General features: G+C 40.4%; 3 protein-coding genes across 3 annotated transcripts in view; 1 reads left to right on the plus strand and 2 right to left on the minus strand.

Moving 5' to 3' along the window:
- cep290 (centrosomal protein 290) overlaps positions 1-12,324 on the plus strand; it is a 67,714-nt gene extending 55,390 nt beyond the window's left edge. The window contains 11 exon segments of the mRNA XM_032545902.1: positions 1,451-1,574; positions 4,270-4,404; positions 6,468-6,554; positions 7,270-7,434; positions 7,519-7,641; positions 7,730-7,750; positions 7,752-7,893; positions 8,609-8,769; positions 8,974-9,047; positions 10,267-10,361; positions 11,764-12,324. Coding sequence (XP_032401793.1) covers positions 1,451-1,574; positions 4,270-4,404; positions 6,468-6,554; positions 7,270-7,434; positions 7,519-7,641; positions 7,730-7,750; positions 7,752-7,893; positions 8,609-8,769; positions 8,974-9,047; positions 10,267-10,361; positions 11,764-12,008 — 1,372 coding nt within the window. The 3' untranslated portion in view covers positions 12,009-12,324.
- Positions 12,227-19,715, minus strand: rlig1 (RNA 5'-phosphate and 3'-OH ligase 1). The gene is given in 9 exon segments (XM_032550240.1): positions 12,227-12,696; positions 13,673-13,842; positions 15,308-15,482; positions 15,484-15,506; positions 16,503-16,619; positions 16,730-16,825; positions 17,539-17,656; positions 18,265-18,367; positions 19,702-19,715. Coding segments are annotated over 9 exon segments (996 nt in total). The 3' UTR covers positions 12,227-12,516.
- On the minus strand, positions 19,341-25,089 carry lyve1b (lymphatic vessel endothelial hyaluronic receptor 1b). Its single transcript, XM_032545870.1, has 6 exons — positions 24,813-25,089; positions 22,252-22,417; positions 21,971-22,110; positions 21,446-21,853; positions 21,113-21,191; positions 19,341-20,526 (listed from the first exon to the last, which is right to left on the minus strand). The coding sequence occupies exons 1-6, from the start codon at positions 25,045-25,047 to the stop codon at positions 20,334-20,336; spliced, it is 1,221 nt and encodes a 406-aa protein (XP_032401761.1). The 5' UTR covers positions 25,048-25,089; the 3' UTR covers positions 19,341-20,333.
- Between the last annotated feature and the right edge of the window lie 414 nt (positions 25,090-25,503).

Raw genomic sequence — 25,503 nt, forward strand, 5'->3', positions numbered from 1 at the left:
TACAAACACTAACAGTATTAATGATTTAAATACAAAAATTACATACATAGATACAAACTCTTGTGTATACACAATGGCCTGCACACTTACGGGGAACGCTGCTTTATCCAGCAGACAACACTAACTGCAGTGTCACTGAAAAAGAAGCTGGCTGTTTAGAGCGTTATGGAAAGTTGAGTGGAAGGAAAAACTGTGATAAGCAATGATAGCTAGAACCTTTTCAAATTTATTGAGATTGCCCTTATATGAAAATAGAAATGCTTTTGAATATGTTCAGCCAAAGTTTGGCACTGCAGAACAGGTTCATCATCACAAAAATAGCGACAACAAAAGAGATTGTCATTTAAAAAAAATTGTTTTTTTAATTTATATTAAAGTAAATGTTTAAGTTAAAATCTGAAAATAAAATAAAAAATTTTAGGTGTAATTTAATTACATGTATATTAATTAACCATTTTACCTCATATTAAGGTCCAACTAGTAAACTGTTGCTCTAGTTCCCCTTCATCCTATAGTAATTAATATTTTTGTACTTTGTGTGTACAAATTTTTTAACTGATTTTTGAAAAAAAGCTTTAAAAGTAGTTGAAAACAAGCCAGGTTTGTTGGGAGTGGCGAGATAATTATCTATTTATTCATCTGTCTACTAGGGATGAATGGATGAGTATTTGGAATACAACCCAATTGTCAGTGGGCAAAAGTAAAATTAAAGCAATGTGACACTAATGAACATTTTATGCACACATTACTGTACAGAAACAGCTATTGTCCATCTTTCCATTAATCAAAAAATCTCGGAAATGGTTGCCAAGTGGTCTAATAGCTAGCTTAGAGGGAGCATCTCAGCTTTTCAAGTTTAAAATACTGAACTGATTGGCCAGAAATCTGGAATGGATGCACTTCTACTTTTAGCCTAGAAAACTTTAACTTAAATGCTAGGCTAACCACTTGATACATGCCTTGGGAAATGGTGAAAAGTTTTCAGTATCGACAAGAATCAGAATTGGCCGGTCAGGCTTTTCGAAGAACAGTAATCGGTCTGAAAACTTCAGTCGGTGCACCCCTATTTTTAGCCTGGAAAACGTTAGCATACAGGCTGGGCTAACCTCTTGATACATGTCTCGGGCAAGTTTGAAATAAAGAGAAGCTTCCAACACAAACCCATATTTCCATATCAGGCAAATTCAACATGTTTATGAGAGGTGCGTGCATTTTATCTATGTAAAATGCTCAGAGCCTTAATAGATAATGAGAAATTGCTATTTTACAATGAAAATATAAAAAAAATATTCATAGTCTTCTCATAGAACAGCTGAGATGAAATCATGCACATTAATAAGAAAACTTTTAAAGGTAGTTCATGGCACCGGATTTTCTTTGGAGGTGTGAGAATGAAAGGATCAGACTTATATTTGTAAAAAGTTCCTTTTCTGTCGTGTTGAATGTGCAGACAGCAGCAGGCCTTGCCTCGTGATGATGCCATGGAGAACCTTATGTCAAAGAACCAACTTCTAGAGGAGAGACTCCACTCCTTAGAGAGGCAGATATCCAAGGAACCCCCTTCTAGACCCTCGGTAAAGTGTTTAAACTGCATATTTATTGCTTAAATATGGTCGTTTGACTTTTTTAAATCTCATATCAGATGTCCCTGAATTATTACATGTTAAAACAAAGCTCATAATCACAGTAATAAACGAAAGAGTACAGGTATAAAAAATAATCGTTTTTGGCCTCGCTAATGGAAAGAAGTCCTCATTTCTCCTTTTTAGTCAAAAGGAGCAGTCCAGTAGGAACATTGTTCCTGGTGTTTTACCATCAAAGTGCTAAAATAAATGGAAGATTAATAGTTTATTTGACATAGACATTACTTTGTCTTGTTTCGGAGGACTGGAATCTGGGAGCAAAGTCAACAACAGAGAACATATTTAAGCTGTATTAACCAGCATTTCTTCTGTTTAAGAGCTCGCCTGGATGACATGAATATGAGCGTCATATTTCACAAGCATGGCAAGACATCGCATTTACTGCAAGATGTAGTACTTGGCCTATGCTCTGTTTGAAGGTCTGGAGATGTTTAGCAGTCAATTCATCAGTCTTTCCTCTGTTTCTTCATCTTCCTTCTACCTACCTGGGTTTGATCTGATTCACTGCCTGCGAAGGGGAGAGACTTCTCCTCCCGGGCGTTTAGCGGGATTTGTTCGCTAACGTTTGATGTTGAGGACGAAGCGTTGTGCTCTCGGCTTCCCGAGACCCCTGACCCCACAAGAGGCGCCCTCGGCCAACAGGGGGAGCCCACGCAGAGCAAGGCAGGTGGAGGAGAGGACCTGGACGCGGATCGCCTGGAAGATGAAAGGGAAGCAGCAGCAGTTGTTGGAGAAAATGAAGAAAGCATCCCGGTCGGATGTGATGTTACGGAGCCTGTGGAACAGGAAGAACTGCCCAACACAAAAGGGAATGGCGCCGATCCTGATGATCGGTCAGAAAGGACGGAATCCATCTCGCCTCCGTCTGCAACACAGGCAGCGACGGGCGGTGGAAACGAGCGAAAGCGGGAAGAAACCGGGCGATCCTGACCCAGACGGTGAAGGCATGGATCCCGATGATGATGATGCGGGAGTTATCCCGGAGGTGATCCAGAATGCCGAAGAAAAAGTAGAAGAGAAAGAAGAAGAAGATGCGACAACAAGAACAGAAATAGAGGAAGATGACCAGGTTTCTTTCTCAGCTGATCCTGATGTTGATTCTAGTATCACTCTGAGTAAACGCCAGGAGAGAATAGTCCACGCAAAAAGGGGCAAACAAACACAAAAACAGGAAGTTGTGAAATATCAGAAGGTATTCCAGCCTGTGTATCCCCCCCAAACCCTCCTTTAAACCCTGGCTGCTGAGGTGGTAGAGCTGTGATAGCATTAGACATGGCAGAACCAGAGCTACACACACCTAGTGAAATGTCTCCTTAGCGTTTCCGTTCCCGTCATTGTCCATCACAGCCTTCAGGTTTCCACTTGCTCTTTGTATTTACCCCTTGATTTTTGTTACGTCACAACCAGAAACTTTAGCATATTTTATTAAGAACCTATGCGAGAGACCGACACAAAACATGGTTGAAATTATGTGTTGTTTTAGCATCCATCTTCCTGACATAAATACTTTGTAGGACCACCTTTCAGTGTAAAGTCTTCCTGGGTCTAAACTCTGAAACTTTTGCCCGTTCTTTGTATCCTGGCCATGGCCTCCCTACACACTTCTGCTCGATTCTCATCCCCAGTGATCCGTGTATGACTTCTCCCATTGAAATGAATTCCTCTGGTAGCATTTCAACCGAGCCAATCAGCAAACAGAAGGAGACACTGTAAACGATGACGTCGATTTTCTGCGCTGTTTTAGAATTAAAGTCTGTATTATATACGTCACACCCAAAAACGTTAGCGATTGGGTGAACTTTAAACGCCTCCAGGAAGTGATCATTTCTCAGTAGTTGAGGTTTCAGACCCTCTGTAGGAAGCAAAGCGTAGAACAGCAGGCTGGTTAAACCAGCCTGCTGTTAAGACTGGAAGAAGACAGAATGGGAACATCAGTTTTCAAGCCTCTTTTTTGCCACTTTTCAAAACCATGTTATACTTTTCCTTCCACATTTGTGTTGGTCTGTCACATAAAATCCCCCCAGAACACACAGATGTTTGTGGTTTTAAGGTGACAAAATGTAAAAAAAAAAAAAAAAGGAAGACACTAGCTGTGTTTCCATTCCAAATGTTTCAAATTTGGGAATGTGAAGAATCGACTTTGTCAATATTCCGCTAATGTCGAAAAGTGGACACCATTTGCACCATTTCTGTTAATGAAATGGTGTGAATTAATGAATAAGTTTGTTCATGAGGTAAGTCGTTAGAAAAAAAAAATGCTGTGCCATCATCGTCTAACCACTTCTTGTTGTCTTCTTCTTCATGGTTTGAGGCAGTGGCAACATCTGGTTGTTGATCGTGTGCAAAAAAAGTGTTGCCATTGCAGTTTTGTAAAATAAACCAATTTAGATACAGCCAAAAAATCCATCTCATTTTAGTGACAAAACTTTTAATCAAAAAATAAATACAATTTTTTCCCAAAATTGCAAATTTATTTTCAGAATATCAAATTGCACAGTTCTATGGTCAATGGAAGCACAGTTACTGTTAACCATTTTCCTTCCTACAGCTTTTCCCTCCACTGCATTTTCTCGGTACACAACCGTTGGACACGTGTGGCTCATTCTGAGACTTTGCCGTTCTTTAGACTTCGGGACGCGGGACCGGGACTCCATCACAGAGAGATCAGGACATCTCAAAGGAAAACCTCAAGCTGGCCTCAGAGAACTTGGAGCTGCGCCTCCAACTGGAGCAGGCCAACCAAGACTTACCCAGGCTGAAGGTATGACCAACCCAAACACCCCACTAGCCTAGCACATGTCCAAACATGCTGATCTTACAAAGAAACAGTGCCTATTTTTAGGATTTTACAACTGAAAGGTCTTTTCTATACGCCTGTCACGATAACCTAATTTGCTGGATGATAAATTGACTCAGAACTTATTGCAATAAATGATAATATTGTTGTTTTGAGACCACTTTCAAGTCACATAATAGTAATAATGGCATAATAAAGCAAGAACACATTCTCAAGGACCAATAAACTTTGAATTCCAATGAACATTTAAATACTAGAACTGGAAGACATTTGAAATATCCAAAATAAATAAAGAAAACAAATTAAATAAAATATGAAGTCTCTGTAAACAAAATAATCTTTCAAAGAAAGGGATAGTTGAGACCAAATCACCAGACTGAAGATCAGTTTTGGTAGAAAGAGAGAAAAGAGAAAACTGATAAATCAAGCAAATTAAAACTTTTGAATTTCTTTTAATTTATCATGCGATTAACTGATTCATTGTTTATGGTGTCGGGCCTACTTTTATATTTCACTGGAAATGGAAAGAACACCTTTTACCTTTATGGTTTTAGATGTTAGGCTATAATAAAGAGATCTTGTCTTTTAAAGGATCTAAAAATATTCAGATGTAAAAGAACAAAACTGATTCCATACTGTCACTATTTAATGAAGACGTGTGTTAAACCCCCCCTCAAAAAACAACAACCCATGGTTTAAAAGCTTGTATACCCGCTGTAAGCAGCAATAACTTCCAGTATTGAGTTACATCGTCATGGAGGAATTTCAACTGTCTTCATTACAACATGTCTTCAATTCTTGGAGGTCTTCTGCGGTTTCAAGACCCAGTGTGGCCCAAACTCCAGCTGTCTGACAGATTTCTGCGCTGCGGCAAACAGATGAGTCTGTTGTTGATTCTGTGACCCATTTCCACCACTGCAAACTGCAACACGAGCTCATCACTCCAACCATCACTCCTCCACCCCCATGCTTTAGAAGAGCTAACTTGTGCTGCTCGATTCTGTTTTTAGAAAGATGAATCAGACGAGCCTTGCTTGTTTTGCGGGTGGTTTTTTGTTTGTTTGTTTTTTCTCACATACAAAAGGAGGCCTAAAGACTCTAAAGTGGGGCTCTTGGGAAATTAGAATTAAAATTTCAGGGTTTCCCCCAGAAAACTTGCTAAGCCCGGTGTTAGACGCTAGTACAGTCATTCATTAAGCAGTCCACTGTTTGTTTTTTTAAAAATTGACAGGAAATTAGAAAATATCACTTGGTATTTGTGTGTTATTGGAAGATTGGAAAGTTAATACATGAACACCAACTATAAGGTACGGTAGCTGACAGGTGAAAACACGCAGCAAACGGCGAAATGAGCTGCAAACAGGTGAAATGAGGTGTAAGCACATGTCAAAAAACAAATGCAACAGAAAAGCGATGCAAACAAAGAAAATGCTGTAATAACAGAAAATAGAAGCAAAAACCGTCAATCAGCAAAACAAATCCTAACAAAAAAGGACTCAATCGCAAATTAAATGCTAGAATCACAAACAAAACGCTTCAATTACAAATAAAATGCTGCGTGTTTGCACCTGTGATATTAAATTCAACTCAAATAGTGCCAACAATGTAATAAATTAATGTATACATGCACACATACACATATATAACCACCATATAATTAGTGCATGTGAGCATTGAGCGTGTTAGTTGCTTTTGGGAAGAAGCTACTTTTCAGTGTTTTCATGCAGATGTAGCGCCCCCCTGAGGTCAGCGGGTCAAACAGGTTGAAGCCAGGGTAGCTGCTGTGTTCGGTGATTTTTTCTTTTTCAGCATTGCAGCCTTTGCCTTTCAAGGGAATTTGCTGGGGCACGGCACATCTCGCCACAGATTCTCGATGGGGTTTATGTCTGGACTTTGACTGGGCCATTCTAACTACATGAATATGTTTTGTTTCAAATCCTTTAAGTAAGACTCTATAATTCAAAGCAGGTGTGCTGGGGTTTTTTTAATCATGACTGTAAATATATATATTTTTTCTGTTTCTACAGAATCAGATTGCAGACCTAAGGGAGATGTGTACGGCTCTGAAACAGGAGAGAGCGGAGGCCGAGAAGAAGCTGGCACACCTACGGGGAGTAAGAGAGCTTTGCTTTGATGTGCAGACAGATGAGTTGTTTTTTTTTAGAAACACTCCAGGAACATAGTTTAATTTAAATTGATAAAAGTAACTTAAAACTGCAGTATGTAAGTTTTAAAAAAATACATCTATTTTTTAACATATTTGTTGCACTATGAACGTAACAGTGAAATAATCGATCTCCTCCTCCCTGAGCTAGTATTACTGTCGAATAAATTCACAGCTCCCAGGCAAAATCAACCAATCAGAGCTGGGAGGAGGGTCTTAGCGCTGTCAATCAATGCTACTCCATGTGCCAACGGTGGAGAAACAACTCACCATTCCAGGAAAAAGGTTCATCCGCTGTCATCGGCGGCCACGCTAACTAGCCGTAGCATTCGTGGCAGGTTACGTCGTGGTGAACCAGCTTTCGCAAAGGTTGCGAGGCGGGGAGCACGAGAGTGATTGACAGCACTAAGAGTAAAGACCCTCCTCTTGTCTCTGATTGGTTGTTTCAGACTGAGTGGTGCATTTCTGCAGTTTGTACTGGGAACACTGGGAGAAGGCAGAGGAGCTCCAGTTTTTTTTCACATGTATAAACCTTATACTGTTATGACATATTGAAAATTTTAACAAATGTGCAAAAAAAAAAAAAAAAAAAACATATTTTTTTTATAAGTTACACACTGCAGTTTTAAGTTTCAACATTTTCCTTAAAACCTGTTCTCCATCAGGCTGGTTACAGCGGCAAAACGGTCCCTGAGCTGGAGAAGACCATTGGTCTGATGAAGAAGGTGGTGGAGAGGGTGCAGAGGGAGAACGAGGCGCTGAAGAAATCCAGCAGCCGTGCAGAGCAAGACAGAGTTGCCGCTTTGGAGAAGGAAAATGAAAAGTTGAAGGTCGGCACGTTGTTTGCTTGTACGCTTCAAGCGTAGCTGAGTTTTGTTTCTGCAGATGACTGGAAAACGTTGTTTTTCTTCCAGGCTGACTATGAGAAGCTGAAACATCGAAGCGAAGCTGAGCTGAGCGCAAAACTGGAATCCAAAACCAAAGGACTGGAGAGGATCGTGGTGGAAAACGAGCGCCTCCGCAGAGAGATCAAAAGGGTGACTTTTTATTTATGTTCCATTAGTTTTCCGAGTACCAGTTTCTCGTCAATGGTCTTGTCTGAGTGTCCGTGTTGCACTTGGGCAGGAAGTGGAGGCGGCGGAGAAGGCTGAGAGTGAGCAGGACGAGTCTGGAGGCGTCCAATGAGAAGCTGGAGTCTGAGCTGGAGGAAACCAGGCAGAGGCTGCGAGCAGCTCTGTCCAAAGCTGCCGCTGTGGGGCCCGAAGGCAAAGCTTCCAGGGCCACTGTCAGTTGCCAGGTCAGCAAAATCTTCAGAGCACTGCAAAAGTATTCACACCCTCAACCCTAGAAATCTGTCACAATTTAGGATGTTACACAATAAACAATGGAATGTGTTTTACTGGGATGTAACACGACAGACCTACACAAAGTTTCACATAATTGTGACGAAAAGTCTGAAAAGTGTGGCAAAATTTGAAATGTTTATATCGAACAACAGCGTTGTTGATATTCCACCTTGACTGGGCTGGGTATGGAGAGCATTGGTGACAAACAACTCTGGAGGCTAAAGTGGCAGAATCTGTTGACTGGACAAAGCATTGTTAACTGACTCCACAAATCTGGTCTTTATGCAAGAGCAGCAAGAAAAAAACTATTGGTGAAAGCAAGCTGCACAACAGGTCTTAAAGGTTTTAAAAAGTCATCATGAAGTTTCAGCTTTAGGCCTCTAACTCGGTCCTGGAGGGTCGGCATCCTGCATGTTTTAGTTCTCTCCCTGGTTTAACGCACCTGGATTAAATGATGGCTCATTAGAAGACCTAAGAATAACTTTGACATGCTGAAAAGGTCGTTGCTACCACCAGGGAGAGAACTAAAACGTGCAGGATGCCGGCCCTCGAGGACCGACTTTGGGCACCCCTACTAACTAGTCTTAAACGTGACAAGATCTAAGACTTAACTAAGGGCAAACCTTGTTTCCACAAGGCTGTGTGTTGTTCCTGCAAGTCGTGTGTTCAACTTGCAGGATGTTTGAGAACAAGATGAAGGAGTTGGAGGAGCAGCTCTCCCAGAAGACCTCCAGCGTGTCGGAGCTCAAGCAGCAGCTCAAAGAGGCCAAGGGGCGCGAGGAGTGGGCCGAGACGCGGGCAAGGCAGCTCCAAGATCAGGTACCGCAAAATAAGAGTCGAGTCGGAACAGACTGACTCGCTGACTGGAATTATTGTCCTAGGGGATAACTAGGCTCCTGAAAACATTACTACTGTTAGAAAAAAATTTTTCATTGAATGTTGTATAATAATACAAGAAAAACAGACTTTCTTGCCGATGGTGACAGGAGGTAAACTTTTATGCCTCTGTTTGTTGCTCATTAGGTTGACTTGTTACAAAAGTTTCCAGCAGCTCCAAAGACTAATGTGGGGAGCTCCAAGGATCTTCAAGCAGTCAGGTATGTAAATTACCGTTATGTGATTTTTGTCCATCATCACTGCCCATGTACAGTACAGACCAAAAGTTTGGACACAACTGTGTGTCTGTACCAAACTTTTGGTCTGTACTGTATTTCTAGCATACTGCAAAACAGGCACTGTGAGGAAAAAGTGGACTCTTACGGTGTAGATGCTTCATTTGATTAAAAAATATTTGTGTTTGAGCTAGCTTTGTTAGCATTATTGGGGCAGACTCACACACACCATAAATGGTTTACTAGGTCAGTGTTTTTCAAAGTGAGGGCCACTGGGGGCGCTAGGGGGACTCGGAAAGTTGGAAAAAAAGAATATTTCAATCCCATAAATATTTAATTACACTTTAAAAAAATAATAAATCTGATGCGTTTTTCAATTAAAACACATCAAAATAACTTTATGAAATATTACTTGCCATGCCTATCTATCTGATTGGCTACCAGTTAAATTTATCAGTCTAATTTCTCCTCAAGATAGCATAGCTAACATAGTTAGCAACCACAAAATGGACAAGTAAGTGTCTGAAAAAGACTAAAGGAACCTCAGAACTAAAGTTGGAGTGATATAAAATTTGGTGTGTGATTAAAAAAAATACACATTTTCCTATAATTAAAAGAGTGAAGAAGTTTTATTGTGACAAGAGCATCTGATGATTAAATTAATAATATATTACCACAGACCTCATGGGCAACTAAAGTCAGTTCAATATTCATGCTAAATCAAAGTAATAAGTATTGAATGGTGAATAAAAGTGAGAAGAAATATTCTAAAAGTTGACATTTATATATTTTGTTGCATTGTATGTTTGTTTACAAAGAGGGATCACCAACCAGAACCTAATGGTCATTATTAAGGGGTATTAGAGTAAAGAGGTACAGAAATGCATTCATGTTTCCTTTTTCCTTTCACTGTAGTCATGAACTCTTTTGTGTTGATCTATGATATAAAATCCCAGTGAAATACTTTGAAGTTTGTGCTTGTTATGCAACATATGGGAAAGTTTAAGGGAATGGTTGCTCATGCAAATCAAGAGAAACATAATGTACATAAAGGTTAGTGATCGTTTACATTGGGAAATTCTTCAAAAGTCAAATAGAATTTTTCTGAATCTTAAACTCGAGATGCAGCATGAACACACTCTTAACCAGGGAGATGACCAGATGACTAGTTGATGATGCAACTAAACTATTGATTTGTCCGAAGACTGGAGAGCGCCGAGCCAGAGAGGACAACCGTGGAGCCGAAACAGAAGCTGAATGACGACCCGGAGCAGGATGCTGGAGTTTCTCCAGAACCTGGTGAATCTTCACTTTTCCCCTACTATACTAATGCTTGTTCTTTAACAAAAACAGTTACCATGACGTGACTTGAACTTAATCTAGTCAACCACCTCGTGCACATTCTGTTGTAGGTTAATTACTATGTTGCCAAAAGTCACTTTCCATCATACATGAACGTTATTAATATCCAATTTTTAATATAGAGTCGGCCCACCCAAATGTTTTAGCTTCAACCTTTCCAAAAAGGCTTTCTACAAGTAATTTTGACCATTCTTCCACAAGTGTATCTGGAAGGTCAGACACTGATGTTGGACAAGAAGGCCTCTGCTCCAATTCATCTCGGAAGTGTTCAGAAAGTCCTGACCTGATTGAGGTCAGGACTTTCTGCAGGGCAGCTGGGTTCTTCTCCACTAGACTCACTCGTCCATGTGTAAAGCTACGTTCACACAGCAGGTCTCGATGCTTAATTCCGATGTTTGTTTTCCTGCGCGGTCGTTCACACTACTAATGAAACCATACTGCAATGAGACTTACAGTATGTGGGAACGGTTTACCACCCCAAAGCGACCCGCGTGCGCATAAGAATATCATTGATGTCACACAGCAGCGCTCTGTTTAAAGAATAATAGATGGAGCTGTTTATTGATCACTTTTAGAGTTTATTCAGAAATAGGAGTCACAAAATCACAACAAAATGATATTTAGTCTAGCACTGACTGCAACTTCTGTACAGAGGCTTGTTTGGATGCATAGGCAGAGCTAAGAGTGGTGGGGTTGTGACGTGATGCGCTTCACTAACAGACTTCTTTCTTAAGTTCATGATTAGCCGGTTGTGGTCATTTTCAGCCATTGTCTACGTCCATATTTACAGGAACTGGCTTATTCTGGTGCAGAATTATGACTCATGTCTCACGTCAGTGACACAAAAGTCGGACAAAATGCGAAAAGACTGTTCAGACTACGTCTCCGAATTAGCATCACATATGGAAGTGGCACAAATCGCATTGTTTGGGGCTGAAAAGATCGGAACTGGATCGTTCAGAGTGCCATGAAAAAGTCGGATATCATAAAAAAATTAAACATTGATTTGCCTGCTGTGTAGACGTAGCATTTGTAGACTTTGCGCTGCACACTAGTGTGGAGTTTTATTCAACAAATGGGCCATACCTGAGACTGGTCCCATAGAGTCAGGAGATAAAATAACTGAATTGTACTGAAAAATAATCCCACAGCAAAATTTCCTTTCCCAAAACCTTCCACTAGAGTGAAATTAGGTAAATAGCATTCTTATGGCAACTGCTAAACCCAGGTAGTCCTGTAGATTGTCGAGGAATGACTCAGTGATGTGTTCTCAGTCCTTCTAGCTGTATAGTGTACGTTAACGGGAAGCAAACCCTGATCTCAGATGTTGCATTCAAAGGACATGGGAACCTGAAAAGACTCCTACAAGCTGCCGAAAGCCAGAAATCTAAACTCCAAGCAGAGGTGAGAAAGCTAAGGAAGGAGCTGGGGAACTTCGACCCGAACTTTTTCGAAGAGCTGGAGGATTTGAAATACAACTACAACCTGGAGGTGAAGAAGAACATCCTGCTGGAGGAGCAGCTGAGGAAGGTGTGCGATCAGTTTGGCGTGACGCCTGAAATGCCCAGCGTGTCCATCAGTTAACACGCGGTTGTCCAGACTTTTTAACTACGAGTTTGCTGCTGTTCTAATTATGTTCTGGGTTTTTTTTTTTTTACTGTCAAAGTCAGCAGAAACAGCCAAGCAGCACTTTTTTTTTTTAACTGTTTTTGTTTTTTCTCCAACAGTGTGTTATTACAGAGTTATAGTTTTGTAATTATTTATAAGGAATTCCTCTGTATTTTCCAATAAAAACAAGATCATTTTGAATGGTCAGAATTGTCCTTTTATTCATCACAACAGAAGATTGTATGTACAGTATTTACAATAACACATTAAAGTCATGCACTTCTTTTTCAAAGACTATTACAAACCGTCTTTCTATTTAAGTCTAAAACGCTGTTTGGTTGAATCTTCACATTTCACCTTCAGAATGAGGACTCCGTGTCCATGGAAAACCTTTTTCTTTTCTTTTTTTTATTAAGACTTTCTGCTAATTCTGTTCCCCAAAGATAGTTTTTCTGTTAGAGAGCGTCGTCTCGGAGGTTTACGGCTAGAACTTCACGTCCTGAAGCCGACTGAAGCGCTGTCCGTTCAGCGGGGAAAACCACGACAACAAGCCCTCGCTGCTGCTGTAGGCTACGGACGCTCCCCCGAGGCGGACCACCGCGGGTCTGCTGGCGAGGCGAGTTTCACCATCCGGCCACCTCAAGCCCAGGTGATGCCGGTGGATCTGCAAACATAAACACACACTGACTCAACCAAGCAGCTTCAGAAATGCATAGTAGGGGAACACTGACTGCAGTTTTCTGGCTGACCGACGATCTTTAAACACCGATTACGATTTTTGGCCGATACCGATTTTCTTTTCTTTTTTTTTTCCCCGTCTGAAAAGTCACTAAAAATAGCGACAAAGTTGTTAAGATGGAGACAGTGGAACTTACTGTTAATGGCGCACCTGTGCACATGACCTGGTGGTCTCAGACTTTGCCGAGGTAGATAAGATCGGTTTCATATGCAAGTATTGGCCAATTACTGATTTCCCAAAATGAAAAAGGCAGTATTATGTTTCCCAGCCATATATTGCCATTTTATAGCACAATTAAGTAACTTAACTTCAGTTGTTGTAAAAAAAAAAATGCTATATATATATATATCAAATTACTTAAAAAGAAATTTGACCTTTTAACTTAACTTCTTGAAATTGGGCCTCTGTCTTTTTAAGAAACTCCTGGCTTTTCTCAAACTCAGCCTTCAGGAAGTCATCACAACATGGCTACTCTATTAACCCATTAATAACGTTTTTAACCAGTGAAGTAGCTCCGATAAGTAGCTCCTCAGCAAATGTGTTCCACCAGATGTTTGCTAATTGCTGCTGGCTAGTTTTAAGGAGCTGAGAGAGGGAGTCATGGTGGAGGGAAGCTTGGAAATTGCAGCTCAGAGGAGAAGCTTCTTCTGGAAGGCGGGGCTAGGTCCATCCAGGTGTTTTGCACAGTTGAATGGTTGCCATGGAGATTAAAGGATTCCTCAAACATGCATGAAAGAGTCAAAACAACACTCCAGGTACAGTTTTTGATGCGGGAATAACATAACATGATGTAAAGCTCAAAAAAGTCGATCATACAAAATACTGTCCCTTTAACACCTTTGAAATTGTTTTTGTAGAAACCTAAACATAGCCTCAGTGACAGAATATTGGCTCCTCCCACCTTAATCAGCGTGCCGTCGTTGCAGTGCCACACGATGCCCTCCACTCGACCTTCACAGTTCTCCTGGAACCAGGAGCGGAGCAGCTGGAAGTTGACAGGCGGAGGGTTCCTGACCGGAATGCTGCCATGTGGAACCAGGCAGTGGATGGGCTGCTTCTTACTGCCCAGTCCTGAACAGAGCAGACGACTAGGCTGTACATGAAAGCCATTATGAGGGAAGAAACGTAAGTCGTTTTAAATGTCGGTATTGAAAAACATCGTCTTCACCTCAGCTGGATATATTTATATTTTTTATAGTAAGAACAGTGCAGGGGTGATGAAGGTACATTCTGACCACAGTGACCAGCTGAATTTTAAAATTTAAAAATATTTAAGAAAATAGGCCTGACAACTTATTAAAGCCGTGTCTGCAAAATTCACTTAAGAATGAAGAAAAGTTGTGCAAAAGAGAAATAGACAAAAGATTCTCAGATTATTAGTTTATCAAAGCACCTGACACTAATTAGTGCGACTATTGGGCACACTACTTCTATATAATGTTTCTAATTTGGGACTTTATGTTATTTCACGTATCTGTGACTATGTTAATAATTATGCATTATAAGATTTTTTGTTTGCTAAAACAACGGTGCATTAGGGCCACCGTAGATAGAAATAATAAAATAAAATAGTAAATTTACACCAGAAACTCTGAAATTTTGAGATTAATCTCAGACATTTTTTGGGAAAAAAGATAAAAAATAATCTGGACATTTCTCGGTGGAAATGTTTTTACTTTTTTTCTAGAAATATAAGATTTTTCAAACTCAGAAATCTCCATGTTTTTGTTTTCTAGAAAATTTCTGAGATTTTTGGCAGAAATATATACTTCTCTTTCCTATCAAGGCAATTCTACCAAACACTAAGAAAATGTGTGTAACCTTCTGATGTTCAAGACATTAATAAAACCTCTGGCACATTTTCTCTCATTGTTGTGGCATTTAGAAAAAAATAAGTGATTCTAGTAACTGTGAATGACCTAATATAAGAGACATCTGGCCTTATTTAAATTCAAATGGTGAGAAAAAACATTTATTGTTTTGTTTTTTGTTTTCATTTTTTCATTCGTTGTACGTAAAGCTCTGGTCTCAAATGCCAATAATGTATCAGGCCAATCTTTGATGGTCTTTTATAGCTTTTGATGGTCTTTTATAGTAATGGTTCATAAGCTCTAAGGTGCTAAAGATCAAAGGCAATTGTGGTGATTAAAATAAGAAAAGTTAGAAAAGTCAATTTCCTGTTTTCCAATGCTATGCCAAATTACTCAAAACATTCTCAGATGACCAACCTTATGTCTGGGGCTGCTCTTTTCTTTTCATGCTGTTACATAAAGTACTTTTTTGCGGGGGAATAAAAATCTCATTTAGTATAACAAAACAGACGTTACTGTGTAGGCTGTAATCCTGTAAAATAAAATGGTTTTTGAGGTCCAATAAAGGTTGGTTGCATGCAGAATGATTATTAGAGACAGATACAAAATTAAAAATAATGGTAATAGTAAAACTGAAGAAAAAGCAATAATAATAATCCACGGTCTAATGGATTCCCGCTATGCCTTCAGCTGGACCCAAACGGTCAGGCGCTCAGCTGTCTCACCGTATGCGTTTCCGTTGACGTTGGTTCCGATGAGCTCCAGCGTTTGGTCCTGGAGGTCTGCCAGTGGGAGCGCTGTGATCTCCAGCAGGTCGTCGTCATCGCAGCCGGGCTTCAGAACCAGAGCCATCCCGAGCTCGTAATCCACCACGGAGGAGTGCCAGCAGTACTGCTTGCTTGCTCTTCTGCACCGGGACCCAGCCTGCAGTTTCACCATCAATAGCCGTCTTTGTCGAAACTCGGCAGCAACGTGTTCGACCGTTTCCTAACTGTCCCACGATGACCTCAGACGCTCACAGTGCTAACTGAGGCCGGTACGGTTGGCCTTAAATGTGGATAATCTCTCTCTTAGTAGAACAATATACTTCAAATTGTCAGGAAATGACTTTAGAAACCCTTCCTAGATTGATGGGCATCAACAATTGCTGATGTCTTGCCTTGCTTTGGCGATGTGTTAATGCTTCAAACTGTCAAACTGCCAAAATCCTTTAACAGAGCAGGTCACACTTAGTGAAAAATCTACTATTTAGTTGTGTTTGAATGCTGTTACTTTCCTTCTGAAACACAATAAAACTGCAATATGAAACGTTTATAAAAATGATATTTTTTACATATTTGTTAAAAAATATGGCACAGATAATCTGTGAAAATGTTGCACTCCTCCACCTCCTCTCTGTGCTGCTATTGCTGTCTGAAGAAATGCAGCGCTCCCGACAACCAATCAGAGCCAGGAGGCGGATCTTAGTGCTATCAATCAACCTTCTGATTTGTCATGATAGCAGAACGTATCTGCTACGTTCTGCTCTCAGAAACTGTAGTGTAGCAGGTAACTTCACGCTCTCAACGAGCCTGATTGACAGCGCTATGACCCTCCTCCTGCCTCTGATTGGTTGTTTTTAGCTTGTACTGGAAAGAGGAAGAGTTTGATTTTTTTTCTGTCATGACAGTTTCAAAAAATGTTGTTTTTTATCAAAGTTACACACTGCAGCTTTAAAAGCAATTCAGATTCTAATATCCCACTGTAGTCTCATCAAAGTTGACTACAAAATGGCAGTTTTGAATTAATTTTCACTTTCTGTTCTCTTGAACTTAAACTACAGAACCATATAAATATCAGATCATTTCTTAGAATATGAGAGAAAACCCTTAAATTAAAACAAGATGGGTTTCTTTCCTTTACGATAGAAGGCATCAGAACCTGGGATGTGTCCGTGCTCGTCAGGAATGGGATGTCCGTTGCTGTGTTTGACTCTGTGAGCAGGAATCCACGACTCGGGCACCGTTTTAAAATCTTCCTCCACATTCCAGGAGAAATCTGGAAGAAAATCCAAAATGCTGAGATAAACCACCAGAACTCTGTTGTTCCTATCAATTAGTCCAACCACTGCAGCGCGGGAAACGTGCACCTAGCTAAAGTGACGGTACCTTTACAGCTTTTGTGAGTGTGTTGGTGCTTCTTGAACCTCTTCTCCGCCTGCTTGTTGGGCTTCCTGTCCAGCCTGGCCCAGAGGTAAGGCTGACCTAATAAAAACAGACATCAACAGTCAATAAAAAGCCCCTCAAATCACCTTTTATACAAATATCATTGGGTTTATTAACACAGACAATTCCACAAAGCTTTAAAGTCTAAAAAAAACAAACATGATTTTTTGGGTTTTCCTGAAACAATGAAACTTTAGAGCAGAGGTGTCCAAGCTGTGGCCCAGGAGCCATTTTGCGCGCTCTCCACTGATTGTGTACGGCGTCTGACTTCAGTTTAAGAATGATGCGAATCTCTCCCTCTGCTAAATTTTCTGAGAAAGAGTGACCTAAATTCTGATTTTTATTGATCAGAATGAGGGTCCATCTGAAAATATGGTGCAAGTTTATGTGGTAGAAGTTCATACGTTTCTTACTTCTTCCTACTCCTGTTCGAGCAGGAGTAGACAAAAGACAAAAAATGTGTCTTTTGCAGTCCTTGTTCATGGGTGTTATTTTATACTGCTACCATGTTTGAAATAAATCAATTGTACATTTTGCTAATAGAAAATTAGCTAAATTTCTTCTATTAAAGCAAACCTGCAAAACCCTTTAAACTTTGGATCTAGAATAATTTACAGCAACAAATCTGACTATTTAATTTGTTTATTGTTGAGTAGGTAAAATAAATTCTTTTTTTGACCCTCAAGTCCCTTTGACTTGACACCCCTGATCTGATCCTGGAGCCCCATAGGACTCAACACTCTGAGACGCACCTTGATAAAGAGCGACGTAGCAGCAGGTGCCATCCAGCTTTTCGGTGGCGAAGGCGCAGTCTACGTTAGCCTCTAGAGCCACAGGGTTCACGGTTTCAGTCGCGACAACCTGAAACTGCTGAAGACGAGACACAACGGGGAGCATAAAGAATACAGACTGAACCTCCTTAGAAGTTGTTCATTCCACAAATCTGACCTCTATGGAAGAATGGAAAGAAAGTCATGACAGTCCCATTTAAGAAAAATATTTAGAGGAAGACGAGGCTAAAATGTTACTTCTTGGCTACGTGAAACCTCTGTTGATAGACGCTTTCTGTTCAGTCTTCTATTGTTTGACCATATGTGGTACTTACAGGGCATTGACGTCATAAGAATGCTGAAAAAAATGCATGCCGCACCTTTAAGCATTTTTATCGTTGTACACTGGAAATACATTGCGGGGCAGGGAGGGAACAATCTAGATCTTTAAAATAAGCGTTTCGCTTTTCTTATAGAAACTCGTTTTACATCCTCCATTCATACAGACAAATACTCTGGGGTTGTTGGAATCTTTTCGCAGGCACGTAAAGGTTCTTTAAGCGACTCGAAGTAAATGAAACGCATTCTGCAAACATTAAGGTAAGGCTGCGGAAGAAGACCGTTGTAGGTAGAGAGTGCTGCGGCCTGCAGCAGCAGAATCAATCAGAGGTTCATGATGAAGATGCTGCTGCTCAGCTGCTCGCTCACCTGATGCTCGCGTTTTCTGGACGCTTCTTCCTTCACGTCGGTGAGAAAAACACACGGGATTTTCTGCTGAACGGAGCCCAAGGCGCCGCATTGCGACTTCCGGCTTTATTTTCACTGGAAATGTTTTTGAATTAACCTCGAAAACAAACAAACAACAACAAAAAAATGTCAGCAGCTGCTAGTGGGTTAGAATGTGTGGATGTGTTTTTCAACGTGACGTGACTCTTCCCGTGTATTCTAAGGGAAGACTCGTTCGCGCCACCGTGTGGCCTGGAGGGAAGTTGCGCAACAATGAATCTCTGCACTTGATTCTTTTTTTTTTTTTAAGTAATTTCTTTTTACATGGGAGATCAAATTATTTAAGTTCAACTATAAATTGGGTTTATTTTAAGATAAAAGCAGAATCTCAAATGTTGTCAAGACACAAATTACAAAACAATGATTCAAAAAATATATATAAATAAAACCAACATGTTATCCACATTCAATAGGAAATGCTACTCTAAATGAATAACTTGGTTTTAAAATGGGCCAACCCCTGAGTAAGACTCAGGGTGAGAGTTAACATTTGCAAATCAGATGTGGTTCAAAGTATTACGACTGTTACAGCATGCATACCGTAGCTATAAAGCTTGACTTCAGCTGGCTATATAACAACAACACATGCTCTATCAAATGACGAAAGAATCTAATCATTTTAAGACTACAGTTGCCAATAACGATTCATTCTAATTTAGAGAAACCTCATGTGATATTAACTGCCCAAACTGATTTAAATTATAGTTTGTTTGATTTCTTTTTTTTATTGCAAACATCTGCTGGAATCTTGTCAGTAAAACCTCAATTCCTCACTTGCTAATTTATTTCCGGATCATTTAAAACTAAATTGCCCAAGTTTGCCAACCAAAGCTTGACTGTGTCATTTAAGGTGTCCATTTGAGTTAGTGTTTATTATGGTTACATTTATCAAGTATTTTATAGAGTTTGTGGTCCATGAATTAAATAAAAACACCATTTCCATCCCAACAACACAATTCACGTGGCAGCAGCTGCTGCTAATTTAACACAGAGCTGAGTAGAAAAAAAGATGCCTTTTATTATTTCTTTATGTCTTCTTAAAGTAGTTCCTGCAATTTTTCCACCCAAGAACAAGAATCAAACATATATTGTTGTCATACAGTGCATGGATGAGTTGATAAAATTCGCTAATACTGATGAGGCAGCCAGAAATGCAATAGAATACTTTAAATGGAACCAAGCGCATCTGATGGTCCAGTCAAAGTTCAGAGTTAAACTCAACTCACCTGCAGTCTGTAAATGTGCATTGAAAATATCCGCAACCAGAAAAATCAACAATCTGGGTAAACAATACAGCATGTTAAATGAACAATGGAGTTGACATGGCGACCGAATGCTGACTACTTTATTGTAGTGTACTGTTGGTTTTCCATTCCGACATATTGTCTACCAGGGATGCACGATGTATCGGCACTAACGCCAGTATTGGCCGATTTGTCATTTTTTAACATGGCAGAATTGGTCCGATAAACAAATGTGGGCCAATATAATCTACCGATATTTATTTCCATCTTGTTGCTGTTTGTTTCTGGAAGGGGAGGGAAAAAGGTTGGTCATGTGACAGTGGCAGTGATGTAGCAAAGGATTGTGGGGAGTTTAACTGAAGCGCAGACGCAGCGCTGAACTCAGCAGGCTGGTAGTTTTTTTTATAGGTATCAAAAGGGTAGTGAGATATATAAGATATTAGTTATCGGCCACAAGAGTAATAATATATCGGATATAAATATCAGCCCAAATTTTCATATTGTTGTATTCTTAATCTCTACATCTATATATTTAACCATTACTTCAAGGCAAAGAGCAACACAAACATGACTGCTTCTTGAATCACCCAACATCATTAGAAAGCATCAAAAATATTAAACCATGTTGGCAAAAAAGGAGTCTAACCAACTCTGGCTGGTCTGCTTCATCAGTGAGAAACGGCAGTGAGAAACGGTTCAGTCTGTTGTGCCTCATCCAGGCCTATGAAAGAAACTAAACCACATCAGCTACTCTGCAGAGTTTGTTCCCGTCCCTGTATTCACACACAGTGTGACATCACTGCACTTTGTGCTCAGCTCTTCATCATGTTCCGTTGCTGCTCCGTCTTCACTGAGTAGGTCCATCTCACTGTGGGAGTTCCTCCACATCTCCGTCTCTACGTCGTCCTTATGGCGCCGGACACACCAGCGGACGACATTCCTTCGCCACAGCAGACAGGAAATGCAGATGATTAGTCCCAAAATACACGAACCACTAGAATTTAGAGACTCTGCTGCTTTTATCCATTTAAAGTATTGGAGAAATATTTTCAGAGTGGGTTTCACGTATTCACGGATTTTAGTTATTGAAGGGCAGCCATGGTCCCTGACTCCCACGAATACTGGGGGCTCATCACTAGGGATAATATAACAATTTTAAAAAATGGCTTGTAACTGAAAAGAACACACAACATTATTATGTGTACAGTCCCTGTCATACGGTACAGCGTATAGTATGAATTGTTTGACACAACTTCCATTGTTAAATCCCTGGCAACATTTATGAAACTAGTAAACCCAAAGGTTCATCCTGTGTTTCATATAGAAGGATAGACACAAATGATGTGCAGTTTCCCCTATTTGACCTGTTTTGGTTTTTTTCTAAACTCAAGTGTACAAGGACATGCAACAGATGTCCTGATGCTGAATGTAAAACCCTAGAACTGAAAGAGTCCCTAAGGACAGTTTAGCCAAAGTTTCCTCATGAAGAATTTCAAACCACCGAAGCGATCAGGAAGCCGACTCACGATTTGTAACACCACCAAGCCGTCGCTGCACTGAGAAGCAGGAAAACGATGCTAAGACTGATGAGGCTGATGTGAGCAGCTGAAAAAGAAACAAACAGTTTGTTTTTTTAAGTCTGAACACTTCCTATCCTAAAAACGGCTAGATGTGTGACAGAATACAATTTGAATTATAAATTAGTATTACTACTTGATGAAGTCCACAGTAAAAGAAATGAACGTGTTTATGTCGTTCCTCACCTCATCTTTTGGTGCTCTTTTTTCATGTAAAATGCAATTTGCCAACCTGTGACAGTAAAACCCAGTAAAACTGTGAGCAGAATAAGGAATGTTTACCGTCCAGCAGGGGGCGTGTTGAGCCAACGGATGGTTCCAGCTCCGGCTCAGAGGAAACGGAGGAGCTTGGGGACTGAGTGGAGGTTGGAAAGCTAAAAGTGACACCGGCGGGCGTGGAGGTGATGAGATGATGAGAAGAACCGGGAATATGTGAGGACGGGTGTTTGACAGGGGAGGAAGACGAAGACAAGTCTGTTGTCTTGGTAACAGAGGCTGTAGCTGAAGGCGCCTGCTCGGTGGGCTGAGGTGTAGATGTCTTTCCCGCTGCAGGCGGAGTCTGGGTGGATGATCTGGAGGTAGGAGCAGCAGATGACGAGGCTGGGCCCAGAGCTTCCGGTAAGGTGGAGGAGCTGGGAGACTGTGGGGTGGCTGTGGACGGGTCCAGAGTTTGGTTCTGATCCGTAAGCGCTTAAAACAGAGAGAAATACATGTCAACTTCAAATCCTCAGCCACAGGAGTAAATGTTTCTGTTCACATCCCTTATGCTCACTGAGCCGGGTCGGACCGGGCCAGGCCGGTTGGTACCTGAAGCGTTGAAGCAGTACACTGCAAATTTCCTGTCAGGCGGCGTGTTCCACAGGACCAGCCCCGTGTTTCCTTTTCCACAGTTGTTGTCAGATGTTATCCGTGGGACGACCGCCGTCTTCTCAGCCACCCAGCCAAACCTGTTGGGAACAATTAAAGAACGCAGAACAAAACTTGGAAATATTGAGACTGAGATTTACTTTACTGCTATTGTACACACAAAGACACAACAGTGAATCAAACACCACCTCTCGCGGTTTCATGTAAATTCATTGTCCTACTTGCATGTCTCCAGTCCGTGTCGTACGGCTTCCTCCATCTGAGCTATAGTTGCTATGGTGACCTTCAGAAACGAACACGCCACTTGTGCTTCGGTGAAGTTCAAAGTGTATCTTCCTCCGTCAATCAGCAGGAAGATTCCTATGGGTTTGTCCGTCTGGACCACGACTGAAAATGTTGCAAAATTGATACGTGTCGTTAACGTGACGAATGGCAAAACGTGGTAATTCTAACCTTTAAGGTGTAGATTGTATTATAGTTTGCTTTTGATCAAATTATTCTTTGTGACAAAATAAAAAGTACGGTAAACACAAAATTAGCACAGAGTCTGAAAGATCAGTTGTTTGAGTAGGAAGTCGAGTACTGTGGAGAAAATTTCCCAAACTTGCAGCATAAACTGAACAACAGAACTAATAGTTGGTAATGACATAAAAGTATATAAAAATATTGGTGACTTCTTATATTACAGTTTAAAATGTTTAAGTATGGCGCTACTTAGAGTTTTAGATACTATAATGGTGTCTAAAGCTTCTAAGAATTCATGTTTAAAGGAGCCACGCAAGATAAAATAATCATTAAAAACCGTCGGAAATGTTTCACAACACATTAAGTGTGATACAGAATTTAGAAGTAAAATGGTTGTAGCCTGGTGATTCTCTTCCCACGCAGTTTCGCTTGATTCTCATCTCCCATCTGGAATTTCTCCCATTGAGCTGGATTCCTCCAGTAGAATTTCAACCGGGCCAGTCAGCGAACAGAAGGAGTTACGAAAAATGACGTTGACGGAATCTGCGCCGTTTTAGAATTGCATTCTGCCGATATTGAGTTGTAGTTCAGCGATAGGTTTGGAGGAAGTGAACGAAGCTGTTCGGTCCGTGTTGGTCATGCTTCCAAATATTAAAGACAAAGAAAAAGGAATGTAAAGGGTGCATTCACACCAGCTCTGTTTGGTCCGCTTTAATCAAAGTCTAGTTCGCTTGTGTGAATGCAGGGTTTTTTTGAACAGGTTGGTTTATTAGACCCGGTGAAGTGTGAAAGCGAACCTGAGCTGCTGAAAATGTAATAAATGTTGCAACTTTGGTCCCAAATCAAACTGAGTCTACTATCAGGTGTGTTGAGTTGTAGAATTTCAATATGAAATCCGAAACCAAAAGAAAACGGCAAAGAGACAAAATGTCTTTGTTAATTTATTCTTTGTAGCTAAGGAAAGTTTACTTTTTACAGCCCAAAGTGTGCAACTCTGGAAAACCAAGATACACTTTATTTTATACACTTCATCGCATCGAAAGCGCCATCTGTCCATGCATATGCTCCACTGTACCCAGGTCAGAACACACTGGAAGACACGCATCTCAGGAAAACACTTCCAAATATGGTAAGCACTTCCGGATTCAACATGGTGACAACAAGGTTACAAGAAAGTTGCTCATCCAGATAATCTGTTGTTGACACACAGGATGTCATCTAGTACTGCTCCACTTATAGAGATAAACGTTAAAAGTACATTTTGCTAGACAAGACGTTGTTCAGTTTAGCACTTCTTTGATTTGATCAAAAGTCCTTCCCACTGCTCTCCTCCTTTGAGACATTTCTGACGATCTGAAGAGTTACCTACTGAAACAACTCGTGTTTTTAGGTTTTTGGGGGGGGGGGTTTATAAGCTCCACATCACAGCCGATTTGTTTCTATTTCTCACATTTTATTACAAAGATATCTTCAGCGTGCCTCCTAAAAGCCCACAAGTGGTACTAGAAGCACAGTGAAAGAGCCACGTGATCTACTGGCACCTGGAGAACCACTGACTGAAACGCCTCATCAGATCCTTCACATGTAAACAGGCTCAGTAGTTTTGTTTAGACATTTTTTCCCCTCCATACGCTGCTGTCATTTAAACCCTTTCAGATGTAAAGTATCTGCTGTTTGAGGTGCTCATTTTGTGCGGTCAGATCAGTTCCTTTTACACACTGAGATTTAGTTTAAAAACCCGACAACGACCGTTGTTATGAAACTATATTTAGCGAGGTCAGAAAGTAAACGGAGTGAAAATAATGGAAAAGGGTAAAGAAAAGGAAAATGTCCAAATATTGTCATCTGCAACAACATTTATTTATCTATTCTCGTTCTTGCACTGCCAGTTCAGAACTTTTAATTATTTTTATTTAGATTAAGTTTATTTAACCCATATTTTCGTTCTTATATTTACACTTTTTTTCTCTCATTTTCTTTGAAGAAAATGAAAATCCTCTGAACGCTCTGCACCAAAACATCAAAAATACTCCACTAATAAATATGATTCTGATAACATAAATAGCAATTCAAAGCTAATCTTGGTTTTAAAAAAGAATGTTTAGCTCACTAGTTAGTTTAGTTCATATTTTCTGAATACAAAAGAACAAAATATTTAATCATGATATAAAGTAAACTAAAATCATACGCCAAAACAGATGTAACAATTCTGCAGCTGCATTCTCACTTTATACCATAATATAAATATATAATCATTACAAAGTGTTAAAAATTCAACAACAACAAAATCATTGTAAAAATGAAGCAGATCTCTTACCTTTACTTAGACTGGAGGCAGAAAGCTGCAACATAAAGAGCAGCATAAAAACGGAGGTGAAGCAGAACCGACCCGCCATGTCTGTGTGTGTGTGTGTGTGTGAGGTGAATGTGAAGGAGCATCCAGAATGCAGAAGGGAGACCCAGAACCAACGAGGGCCGAAGGAAACAGGAAAGGTGAGGTCAGCTCTGCCCGCTGGCCTTTCGGCCAGATACAGTAAACATCCACATGACATTCGGTCGGATTCAGACGTTTGTTTTGCTCGTCTGATTGCAGATAGATGACCTATACGGCATATCGAGTCTCGTGTTTGGGATCATAGAGGATGTCCAGGAAACATTAAAGTGGGACGACAGGAAGTGTTGAGGACTCCAATTGAAACAAATCAGAGAACATAATCCTCCGCTATTAAAAGCAAAGATCAGCTCCCGAGTCACTGAACTGATGCTTTTTCTGTAAAAAAAAAAAAAAAAATGAAGTGAAGGAATAGTTTTACTCTGTTGGGTGTGTAGTTCAGTGGTATCAATATTTCCTGCTTTGCCAGCATTTCCAGCAGAGCTGTTGGCTGTCAGTGGAGTAGGAAGAGCTACGTCCTGTTCAACTTTGCAGCTTTTTTTTTTCTTTTTTTTTTTGTTGTTGTTCTACAGATTAAACTAGTTTAATGTCACCTCAGTGAAAATGTTTTTTTAAA

This window comes from Xiphophorus hellerii, chromosome 2 (genome assembly GCF_003331165.1).
Source record: "Xiphophorus hellerii strain 12219 chromosome 2, Xiphophorus_hellerii-4.1, whole genome shotgun sequence".
Lineage (NCBI taxonomy): Eukaryota > Metazoa > Chordata > Actinopteri > Cyprinodontiformes > Poeciliidae > Xiphophorus > Xiphophorus hellerii.